This window comes from Thunnus albacares, chromosome 15, assembly GCF_914725855.1.
Source record: "Thunnus albacares chromosome 15, fThuAlb1.1, whole genome shotgun sequence".
In the NCBI taxonomy this organism is placed as follows: Eukaryota; Metazoa; Chordata; class Actinopteri; order Scombriformes; family Scombridae; genus Thunnus; species Thunnus albacares.
In genome coordinates, this window is record NC_058120.1 from 4,529,846 (window position 1) to 4,542,688 (window position 12,843).

Consider the following 12,843-nt stretch of genomic DNA (forward strand, 5'->3'; position numbering starts at 1 on the left):
TTATGTCAGCTATCATTACAATAATTGTATGAAGTCAAACACAGGCTGCAGTTGTCAAAAACATAATTTGCATCTTTATTTATTCATCAAAACGAATAACACCAAATTATTTTCAGCAGGACCAGATTTATCTATGTTTAACACACAAAAAACATCTCTGATTTATTCATTTAACCATCTTTCGAAAAACCTAAACTTAATTACAGTTTTGAGCAGGACAGGTATTTTTTTACTCTGTATAAAGGAATAAAATTATGAAATTACAACAATAAATACATTAGAACTAGAAATAGAGTTTTTATTTCAGAGGCTAGACTTAAGCACTATAAATACAGCAGGTGTCAATGACTTTATATGTCTACAGTATCTTCTTGTGTCATTAGTTGAACTGACTTAGCAATCACCCAGAGACGTGGTGTATCCCTTTTAAAAGGCTTTATGGCAGTGTAGGTGCAGATAGTGGTTTGATTTTCTGGTGAGACTAAGTTATCATGAAGATTTAACCACCAGTAGTTTCTGCATGTAGGAGTTGAGCCACTTCTGTCTCTCCATGGAGGTGAGCAGCTTACTCTTCTCTCTGAAAGCAGCATCATCAGCCACCACCATGTTCCTCTTCACCATGCCTGCATCCTGAGAGGACCACTCAGCAGGCCACGCCCTCTCCACGCTAGAGATACACACACCAATGACATCACTCAATCTGATTCACCAGGAAACTATCCGGGTACCAGAGTTCAACACTTATACCACATATGCCTTGATTTGAAGAACATACAACTCGGATTTAACTATTAGGGTTTTCTTTTAATATTTGACAAATTTTGACCTGTTGGTGGCGCCAAATGAAAAGTCAGCCTCTTGGCATCATAGATATTTCTGCCATATTTGATGGCAGTTCATCCAATAGTTCTAAGATATTTTAGTCAAAACCACAAATGTCAATGTCATGGTGGTGCTAGAGGAAAAGTCAGAGGATCAGATTAGTGGGCTTCATGTTCTGGGGATCATGATTGTCTGTACAAGATTTCAACGCCTGACAGACCCAACACTACCATCCCCAGAGCAACCTATGCCACTAGCATCACTACAAATACATTCAGTACATTTACCCTTAGCAGTGGTTCCCAAGTCTGAGGAGGTCATGAGAAATGAAGAGAAACAATAAAAAATTCAGTTTATTCTTTCCAGACTTTTGCTAATCTTATCCTTTATCCTGTACTTGTATATAAAAGTATACATATACTTATATGTGACTTACGGATGTGCGCAAAATGTGGCAAGGGTCTAATAGAGATCTTAGATTTTTATAAGGTGTTTCTATAAAGTTTGGGAACCACTACCATGCAGCCATGCAGATAGTTTTGTTTTTTTGTTCCAAGTTTTTGAGATATCAGCCTCTGAATATGTTTAAAATATGTTTTTTTGTTAACTGACCCTTCAAATGAAATATTAATTACATAAAAAGTTCCAACCCTTTGCCAAAGGATATGAAGCAGGGTTTGGTTTTCTAACAGATGTTGGCACAAAGAATTGACAGTTTGATTTTGTAAATATCTAAAAAATAGATGTTATTAGAAAAACCATTATTGTGGCTGCTTTTTCACAGCCTTTTATTATTTTTTTTTTTACCGTAATCAAATACTATTTCATCTGATTAGGACTTCATACTACAGTGGCATTTTTACTAGGTTGTTACCTTGCCTCTGCTCTCTCTGGGGCAAAGAGCCACGCCTCCCTCATCAACCCTGTCTTGCTATTGGCTGCCGCTCTGAGGCTGGGTGCTGACATCATTTGGATGCTCCAATCACGTAGAGAGATGGAGGGGAAGACAACATCCCAGTCATCTCGTTTAGCCTCTGAATCATCAGAACTATTGGAATCAGATAAGATGACACTTAATGATTCACTGGGAAACTGGGATGCTACAAAATAATTATGTATGTAATTTAATATATGTAAATATATATTCTACATTTACCATATTAGATACAGTCATGTAAAAATATCTTAATAAGTAAAGCATTGAAAGAAGAGATAAATAAAATGTGTTAGTCTTTCAGTTAGGTAATTAAGGTAGTCAATTCATCAATCTACCTGAGAGGTAGTCGAGGCTGAGGGAAGCCAGATGTCACCAAGGTCATACCCAGAATGCAAAGCAGTAGGAAGGATGTACGGGGGAAAGCAGGCAGCCCAGACATCCTGAAATGATTTTTTTTAAGAACAAAAGAAGAGACTGTTAAAAAAATGTCTTCTTAATGACCATTAAACAACAGAGACCAGAGCCGAAGTATCAAAGTTGTACAAGAATTTATTTTCTTGTACAAGAAGGAGCGTTTCACAATGCAACACGCAGGATTAGGTTACAAAGAAAAAGGCTCCTCATGGAGCGCTTATAGCAGGGTTTTATACACCTTAAGTGGGTGTTAGAGTTCTTTTCTAAATCTATCAAATACAGACTTATAGATAACATCATGTCTGTTTTCAGTTCTCCTGTTCAGGAGCCATCTTGCCCAACTGGCTCCAAGATGACATGTCTCACCCCGTCTCCAACGAATTTTAATTTCTACATCTTCCTCTTTACAAATATACCCTTTAACCTTATCTGATAAGTCTGCTGATGAGTCTGCTGATGTTGCAGAGTTCCAGTACAAAACAGGAACAATTCGTCATGATCTAGATAAAATAATAACACTCATACACAGTGCAATCATAATTTTTATAACAGAGACATCTGTGACAGCAGTACAAACATGTATTAGCTGAGTCAAAGCTTTATAATCTTCAAACCAACTATGAATATGTACATAAACTGCTGGTGTCAATCTTTAATTTTCTGATTTTCTCAGTGTCACTTACAAGTTTGGTCTTCCAGTTGCAACCTCATGATTATAAATAATCAATAATCAAGAAACTGCACTGGATCACTGCATGAGTTTGCATGCAGTGATCCAGTGCCTTGAGTAATCTATTTTCCTCGTGCCTTTTACTGTGATGGCATTTGAGACTCTGTTTGTGCCTGTGCACTTCATTTTATTTTATTTTATGCTATTGATAACTTTGACATGTTAAGTCTGAATTGAACTATTATGAAAACCTAATTCATCATCATTCTGTATATAAATACCAATAATGTATAAAAACTTTTGTAATTTATACTTTTATAATAAACACAATTATTAACTAAATATTAATGTAAACCATAATTATATTCTTTTGATATGACTTTTGAATGCTGAATTTCAGATAACCAGGTGGCTATCCAAAGTGAACCTAAAACAACACAACATGGTAAGCATTTACATTTTTGCTGTGAAATGATGGATTATATCACCTCATTCTTTTATTTTTGCCATGTTGGTGCATAACCTAGCAAAATATCATTCAATTGTTGGCACCTGTAAATGTTAAATTTGCTCCAACTAAAAGTGAACCTATTACCAAGCAAAATGTAGCCAAAAAATCTACATAATCAACATAAGCTGCAAATGATTGTAGTTGTGACCACACACTCAGCTCATAAAACTATATAATCAAAAAACAATCAATGTCATAATTCAACCATCTTTTGCTTCTTAGCTTAAAATAAAATTAGCCTCATGCAAAGATTTTGGTTACAAGATTTTAGTTATTAGTATGGCTAATGGTTGATTTTATTTACCTGCCCTTCAGTCTCTTCGCGTAGGTCAAAGGTCAGCCGTCACACAAGCAGAGAAATGTTGCAGAACGAAACCACCACCAAAGGAAGACACCAACCACAGCGTCAGAAACTGTGACTCTCTGCTGTCAGCTACTTTCTGTTTGTTGCTGCGTTATCTCTACTCCTGTCTCCTCTAAACAAAAGCAAGTTTGGATAAAAACTTGAATTTCCACTTTTGCTTTTTTATGTTTGGACTGCTGGCTGCCTCTGTAAGTAGCTGTGTGCAGGTCTATGGTGGTTGAAAACTATCAGTCTGTTGTCTGACATATTTATATATCCTGGGCTGGAGTGCTTAACCCCCCACCCCCCTATCCCACCCACACATATACACAAGCATGCACACCCTTCTCCAGATCAAACCAACTTTGAGTTCAGCGTGCAAGAGGATGGCCCTAGAGGAAGTGCTGTTAGCTTGTTAGTGTCCAGTTTCAAAGACACTTAGTCATGGCGCTGTCGTAGAGAGTGTGACATCTTATTACTGAAAATCATTATAGTGCCTATATATATGTGAGTCTGTATGTGCTCATTCATATCCTGTGGCAGATAAACTAACATGGGGTGTTTCCAAGACAAAGGCATTACTGTCTCTTTCTCTACAAAGAAGAAAAAACTTGGACTTGGAAAAATAATTGAACCTGATGTTTACTATTGAATATTAAGACAAAATAAAATGATGTGAAATTGCCTGTAAATTCTAAGATATTTAATAATTAGTCTTATCTTCACACCACCAAACATGTTGTCAGTGTAGGCATCACATTTTTACAAAAGCAGAACATCTCAATGTCTCTTGTTGTCTTTTAAAGTCCAATGGAAATCACAATTAGTCATATATTTTTGCTGTCACAAAATAATATTAAAGTGATTTTTAAATTAACTTGTAATATTTTTAGCTAGCAGTATGTCTTGACAACAATTGACCAACTATTGGATAGGTTGACATGAAATTGGGTACAGATATCTAAAGCTCTCAGCAGCTCAAAAGTTTCACTTGTCTTGTGAAATAGCTAAACATCTACTGGGTGAACTCACACAAAATTTGGTAAAGATCCTTTGGTGATTTTGTGACTTTTCCCATAGCACCACCATGAAGTTCTCATTTGTGGTTTTGAGTGAAATGTCTAAACAACTATTGGATGGTTTGCCATGAAATTGGTACACATATTTATGTTCTCCTTAGGACAAAAGCTGAATAACCTTAAAAAGAAGATCAAAATTTGAATGTGTCTAAAACTTTGGTTTATTACCATTTATCCATCCATCCATCTATCCATCCTTCCATTTTCTGCCACTTATCTGGGACTGAATCTTCCCTGGGGTCTCCTACTAGTTGGACGTGCCCTGAACACCACCAAAGGGAAGTGTGTAGGAGACATTTTGGCCACAACTCCGAGAAACCACCTCCACAGTTTAGGTCACAGACAGGGGCTTCCGCCAGATGTTCTCAGTTCACCCACACTACCTGTTTCAGTTTACTAGCTCTGTCCTGTAGACTCCCACGCCACCTAATCCAACTCACCACCATGTGGTGATCAGTTGACAGCTCTGCTCCTCTCTTTACCCAAGTGTCCAAGACATATGGCTGCAGATCTGACTACACAACTACAAAGTCGATCATTGTTCTTTGGTTCTTTGGCCTTAAGTGTTCTGCTACCAGGTACAATTATGAACCACCTAATGCTCAAACATGGTCACAGAAGTCCATTAACAAAGCACCACTCTGGTACAGATGAAGCAGGCTGTACCTCCTGATCAACCCCCTCCAGGTTTCTCTGCCATTGCCCACATGAGCAGAACTATGGAGTCACCAGGCTGCAGCCGCACTCTTTGTCTTGTTTTATTATGGAAGGGAATAAAAAAGTCTTTGGAGAAATATGAGAAACGCTCCTTTACTCTCTCCGCCTCTGGGAGCAGGGGCATAGAGAGTCAAAGTAAACAGTCTTGTGTTGGTAACTGCAGCTTAAAAGCTAAGGACAGTGTTAGTGAGAAATATTCCACTTCTGTAAGTCAAGTTACAACAACTTGTTGCCATTTTTGTGGCCATTTTTCTCTCACCATGTTTCCAACTTTGGCACAGGAAGATGACATCCCCATTCTTAATCTAACCCACAAGCTAAACACCAGCATTATTGGAATCATTGATAAAACTCTGTTTGTAGTGATTCAGTGTTGAACCAGCTGGTGGTCCATGACTTAATGCACATTACAAAACTGTTGATTGCAGCTCTAGTAGACAACATTTCTATCATGTCACCTTTCCCACTTCAATTTACTTTCCATTCTCTTGGATTAAACATGCATTGACCCAAGAAATTCTTAGATCTGACACCCAACAGTGCTGCATAGTAAACCTCTCACTGTCAAATCAGTTTAAAAAAATGTTCTCTGGCTTATTTGTTTCACCCATTGACATCTCAAATTATTTAGAGTTGAGATTTGTTTTAGTGGAAGCCATCACTTGTGTATGAAGTCACCTTGTTAGTATGTCAGTATCGAGAAACCTTCCATCTCCAAAGGCTTTACAAGACATGATAAAAAAAACCCCCACCTGTGTGTATTTGATATTTTACCCCCGGCTCATGAGACAATTTCTACACATGGGTGACCACTGCAGTGGAAACAAGACAAAGGGTGAAATGGTGGAGATTGTGCAGAGTGTGTTAGCATACAGAAAGCTTGTTACCATTTAAGGACCTCATTATGGACCTTTTTGGAAATAATGACCTGCAGACAGGAAGCATCTGACCTTAACAATGGCTCTGCAACATACTGATTTTGCAGAGGATAACAAGCATTAGGTTCAAAGCTTGAACCACCTCACACTACCACTGTGCTCATCGGAAACACCGTCAACTCCCATCTCTGCCCTCATCTTCCAAGCGGAATCATTGGTTTATGTGTTAATCAGTCAGAAATTACATACATACATACGTAGCCGCAAATCAAAATATAATAAAAATAGTAAAGGATTTAAAAAATCACTTTCCAGGACAATGGCAATGACGTAAATACTTTCCTGATAAGTTTATGGTCTCAATCGCTAGTTCCAAGTCTTCTTCAATACAGCATGATGTAAATTTTGTAAATTATGGTCTCATTTAATTTAAATTTGACAACAAAGCAGAGTATGCTTTAGGGCGTGGCTACGTTGTTATTAACAAGTCGTTACTACAGCGACAACATTGGATAGGTAATGTAACACCAGATTCACCGAGTGTAGGCATAGCGGTAGCAGCCGCTATTCCAATGTGTTTTCAGTTCATGAAAGTTAAATATAACATGGTTGCCTAAAAATGTCCAGCCTGTGGTTGTACTAAAAGACCCTCTAAGGAGCCAGATGTTCGGTTTTGTTTTAATGTTTTAAACCTGTTTTTCACCAGCGAAAATTAGCATTAGCATTATCTCAGTTAACCATAGACTGTAAATGCAACATGCTAACCAAGCTAGCAGCTAGCATTAGGGTCAGTTCCACTCTCTCATTCAAATATAGTCACTTATCATCATTTCTAGCTCCAAAAATCCAAGATGACGACGGTCATCGAAGCTCAAGACTTTGATGGCTCCTCCAAATTTGTACTACCTTACCTGTCCTCTGTTCCTGGTGTCACTGATTGTGTAGACAGTGCATGCATAGGCAGGCTGGGCAATTGCCCAGGGCTCCAGGAAAGCATTGGTCACCGCTGTTCATGAGTGGAAGTGTGCCTGGCAAGCTGATATAGACATCCTATTGTTCATTATTAAAAGTGTGCTATGCAACTTTTTTTACGGCCTATAAACAAACAAGGAGACAGAGCTCTTGATACAAGGAATAGCAGTTTGTAAGAGCTAACATGAGTTTTAGATGTACTTTAAAGCCATATGTTTACATTTGTATAAATATTAGAGCAAAGCAGGCTTCTATTTTGAGTTATGGTGGAGCACATTGCCCGTCTAGAAGTCCTACAGTTCAAGAATATAGGACTATGTAACCAAAATTGTTACTAAAAAAAGTTACATAGTGTACCTTTAATGAATACATATTTCTTTTTTATCTGGTTATTTGCCATCCTTGTGGGTGGTCAGTTGTTATAAATCTACATGTTAGTGTTGGTAACACCCTAGTCTTAAACGGGTGACAGTAACATGAGGTGTTCTATTATCTTTGTGCTTGGTGAGGTGCACATATAGGGGTGCACTTTCATTATCTTGCCTCGAGTGCCAGACTGCCTTGTGCATGCCCTGTATGTATAGATGCATCTGTAAAAGTTTGCACCATATACACAGTAACAGTACTACATTTTTCATTTGTGATGTGATTGTGATTTGTGATGGTAACAGGTACAACAACAACATGGTAACATGGCAACAAAACAAACAAAAAAAGATATACATTTAAAGATTTCAGTCAGGAATTGTGACAGCTTCCAATTTTGTTTTGTAATGATTCTTACACATATTCCTATCTTCCCTTTATGCCTTTATGTATCAACAAACAAGATTATTTGGTATCTAAACTGTGTAAGAACAAATGTACTGTTTATGCTAATAAGAAAATGATGATGATGATGCTGTAGGTTTTGTGTGTAAATGGATATGTCAATTTAACTAAGAGATTCATGGACGAGATGGTTGTTTTGAGTGACTAACCCTGAGACTTGAACATTCTATAACAGATAAGCAAGTGATATGTACCATAGTGCTCTTTTTGTTACACGTTGTTTTCATTCTCCCAGAGCAAGAGAACACTTCAGCAATTGTAGAAATGCAAGGAAATACAAGGAAATAACAAGATTTTATATCGAAATTCTGTGTGAATAGCATACACACACACCTACTCCTTGGACTAGATTAGATTACGTTTATTACTCACACATTAGACTCCAACACCCTGTTCATCTTGGAGCTGAAGTCAGGGTAGCTGTCATAATGGACTGACAGCTCCAGCACACAGCCACACATATTGGCCACAGGTTTTCTCTGAAGTCCTTGAATCTGGGTAAAGTCAATATTGATTTTCCTCCCCAGAACCTGAGGAACAAACACAGATGTGTCAGCATTCCTCAAGTTTGTGGTTAGGTACTTCTGAATGTCCTTCTGGTGGACATTCATTGTCTCTGGGAAGGTGAGGGACTTCACAACTTTTCTCACAGTTGGTTGCAGGGTTTTGTATACTGTTGTCAGGTCCTGAAGCCCAGTGGTGCTGAGTATTTTTGTCCATTGTTCAATTACGTAGGCAGGCTCTTGGAAAAGCCTTTGGTGGGCTAGCTCCTGGAGGATTTCATTGACATTGCTGGATGTTGGTATCCTTCTGCAGCTGTAGTTATCTAGGGTGACAATTAATTCCTCTTGGTCGACACTGTTAAAATCTGATTGCCATGATTCATATACTGTACGCTCAGATTCAGGCATGTATTTGAGGACATTTTCCACTACATCTCTCCTCACATATCCTAAGGCAGCTTGCTCTAATATGACAGGCGCGATTTTCACAGGAAGATATTTCTCCCTCACCCATCCAAAAGCAATTATTCGGCCTACACTCTCCCACTGCTGCTGGCCAAAATCATGCCTTAGGAACTGCACTCTAAAAGCATTTCCCGTTGTGTATTGGTCATAGAATTCATTTCAGAATTCTGAGAGAGTCTCTGACAACTCCTCCATCGTCATCCCGGGTGTTCCATCTGGCAGCACAAGCTGGATTTTGATGTCAACCTCTTCAAGTCCAAAAACACAGATAAACAGCTTGCACATTGCAGTGACACTCAAGTGTTACTTGAGTCTGATGAAGAGCAGTAGTGCTTGAAACATCACCTTGGTGCAATAAATTATAAGTGGACATTAGAGCCCTGCATTGCGTGAGCTGTTTATCTGCTTTTTTTGACATTTGCTCACTTTCAGCCCAGCACCTGCACTCTTACTCCTAGCTTGTATATGACCTCTTTAAGTCCATCATCACAGAAATGTGCTGTGAGCTCTGGCAGTACCTGCCCTCTGTGAACAACCAATATTCTCTTCACTGTCTCATTGGATGGTATGGTTTGTGGTGAAACATGCAGTGTATCATCCAAATTCTGTTGCTTATTTTCAGAAAAGTCTCCCATAAAAACAATGTTGCTGCTCTGAAAAACACCCTAACTCCCACCCTCTGTGGAAGATAGTGAAAAGTCAAAATTGTCATCATTTGTAGTGCTGCCAAGAAAAATCACTTCCAGGCTGACTGTCTCAAATGCAGCAGATGGCGGGGCTGTAGCAACACTGAGAGAAGAAGTGCAAGACTGATTCTGAGAGCTTTCTTGTCTCTCTAAAGATGGAGCCAAACTGCGCTGTGACTGTGTGGACCATCAATTTTTTTTTGTGTGGTCAAATAGAACCTAAAAAGAGCGAGTTTTGTGTCAGTTTACAATTATCCAACTGTGATTACAGTGTTAACCATCACTTATTGATAATCTTTGAGATCTAACTCAAAATCCGTTAAGGCCTCTGACTATTTCTCCCATCTGGAAAGAACAGGCCAGTTGCTTCCTGCATCAAATCCCTTTTCTCAGCATCCTTTGAAATCTCGACTTCTCTTGTTCCTCGTTTGACTCTCATTTGCTTGAAAGCCTCTTTTTCATTATTATAATGCATCTATCCTATTTCTGTTGTTCTCATTGTTTTCAGAGCATTTTTTTCTGAGTTGATTTGTGTTGCTGCCTCCTTCGTCACAAGGTTTTCTTTAGGCCAGTTTTGTTTTTAGGCGCTCAAAAACCTGATTTGTGAGTATTGTTGTGGCTGTTTTTCTTCCACCTACAAAATCCTAACACTGCTAGGTGATCACCATATGATGGCAAAGTCTTCATCTGTCATCAGCTGTCATCAATCTAAACATGGACAATTGAATTGTTTAAAAAAGAGCAATCCTGATTAGATAACCTAATAATTGTTGATAACATTTAGTTATCTATATCTAGTAATTTAGTTATCTAGTAATACTGTGTTCTGCAATGCATCACGGCTTGATGTTGATATGAATCTGAAAGGCATTGAAACATGCAGGTTATATACTGTATATGTAGCTTATATAAAAAGTGAGTCACTTATTATGGTGTTGAGGTCCGAGACACTCGCTCCAACTCTAGTGATGCGCTCCACAAATCCTGCCCCAGTTTTAGCCTTTCGCTCTTCAAATCAACAGTAGTCGCACCCAAGGGCTGAAACTGCACTACACCCCCCCTCCCCCTCCCCGGCCCACAGCTGACACTGTGTGAAGACACACAAATAGATGAAATTCCATAATAGTCCAGTAGAGATTGTGCACTTTGGCATAGAAGTCTGAAAACTGGCATATGTGCATAACTCTTCAAGGCGAATAAGCTCTGATATTGTGCCAAGATATGAGATATAAAGTCAATATTTTGAGAAAGCTTCTCATTATTTTGAGATCTTAAGTCATTAGTTTGAGAAAGTTTCTCATTATAATGACTTATAGGATCTTTTTCTTTTCATCACATTGGCGGAAATGGGCTTCCGTTTATAGCTGATAAAAATAATGGCTAAAACTCTTATTTTTTATTATCCTACTGAAGAGACACACATTCTTGTTAGCTCACAGCCAGCTAGTATTTTTTTACATTTCAACTAAATGTGTGCAGTAAATAGCATAATTATTCCTTCTGTATCAATATGTTGGCAAGAGAATAGCACTGAGGACTCATGTCTAACAGCTTCCCTCCAGACAAAAGTGTCCTCTGTAGATGAAAAAGCTGTGTCTTCTCACATTGTTGCAGACAGGAAAAAATAGCCTACAGTTGCAGCTTTTTTCCTTGATTAGCTGTCATCCTTTCCCCTGTTTCTTGCTTTCTTCTTTGTTCCTCTGTATTCTTGCACCCGTCTCATGACTTTGCTTCTGTGATTTTTCTTGGTTTGTTTTTGGTACCACTTAGGTAATGCTTAATTGATTGATTTTTATGGCAATAATATAGTTATAACTGTTACTAATATACAAATAAATGGAGTTCCAATATAAATGATGGGGAACAAAATCCACAGTGCTCAGTCTGCACAAAAATACATATTAACGTTCAACTGAAGCTAATATGAGGCTTCAGCAGTCTGATTTAGCCAAATAGAGTGGATATCTTCCAAAGTTATTGTTATTACTGTTAGTGACTGAGCTAAGCTAACACGCTAACATGTTTGCTCACTGATCGTTAGCTAGCTTGATAGCTCAGAGAGCTTTATTTTCCCTCTTCAATAACTTTTTATTGAATGAAATGATGTGTAATGGTGAAATAAATGCAAAGGGTAAGTAAACAGAGCAGTAGAGAGAAAATAGAGAGAAGCTGCAGGAGCTTTTGTGACTGACCAGTGTGAACCAGGCTGGGCTGGACAGGGAGTTAATGGTTACTGTAGCTCACCAGGAACAGCCAGGGTGTGAACTACAAGGGAGTCAGGGTGAGCTTGGCTCCTCTTAATAAGACATGAGCGCCCCTAAAAACATGATTTATAAAAACTTGAGGGGTCTCTAAAATATTGACAATATACTATTTTTGCCATGCATTTCTATTTTTCTATATCTTCATCATCATGGATCATGTATAAAATTAGGCTATAACTGATGTATGATTCATGCATGAGGGTGATTCATCACTAATTCACTGTAATAAAGATACCGCCATGCTTGCTATTCGTGCCATCACCATTGAAGCATGGCAGTGAAATATCATAAGCTTAACTCACTTTAACTCAAAGATAAGAAAAAAACAACCCTCCCCCAGTAAAAAAAAGTGAGCTCCCCTGACAGCCATGGCATAGTTCATACCCTGGGTACAGTAGTTCACCAATCAGCCCTGTGCGAGTATCACTACGTCACCAACCCATTCCTATTCCTATTTCGGGTGGACAAGTGATTGTCACTTTGTGGTGTGACCATTGCTTTAGGAAAGGCAAATGTGAATATTGTTTTAAGACAGACTTGGAAAAATATGAACATATCCTTTAATGGATTATAATAACTGATCTATAAAACATTAGTAACCATTAATAAAGCCATTTCTTACAAGTTCTAATCCCTTTACAAAGGATGCCTTATTAGACAGTGGTACCCTTTGTGTATACTGTAAAAAAAACAGTTAAGCACCGCAACCTCTTTAGTTAAAAAATGTCAACACAAATAGAAACAGCATTGG

At 38.3% G+C, this 12,843-nt stretch overlaps 1 protein-coding gene across 2 annotated transcripts; it reads right to left on the reverse strand.

Moving 5' to 3' along the window:
* Positions 1-63: 63 nt before the first annotated feature.
* On the reverse strand, positions 64-7,359 carry pth2 (parathyroid hormone 2). Of its 2 annotated transcripts, none has more exons than XM_044375635.1 (4): positions 7,283-7,359; positions 2,095-2,199; positions 1,697-1,870; positions 64-667 (listed from the first exon to the last, which is right to left on the reverse strand). In XM_044375635.1, exons 1-4 carry the CDS (start codon positions 7,327-7,329, stop codon positions 490-492), a joined length of 504 nt encoding a protein of 167 aa, XP_044231570.1. In that variant the 5' UTR covers positions 7,330-7,359; the 3' UTR covers positions 64-489. The 2 variants fall into 2 exon arrangements, with proteins under 2 accessions (XP_044231570.1, XP_044231571.1); XM_044375636.1 differs by lacking the exon at positions 7,283-7,359 and adding an exon at positions 3,659-6,651.
* Between the last annotated feature and the right edge of the window lie 5,484 nt (positions 7,360-12,843).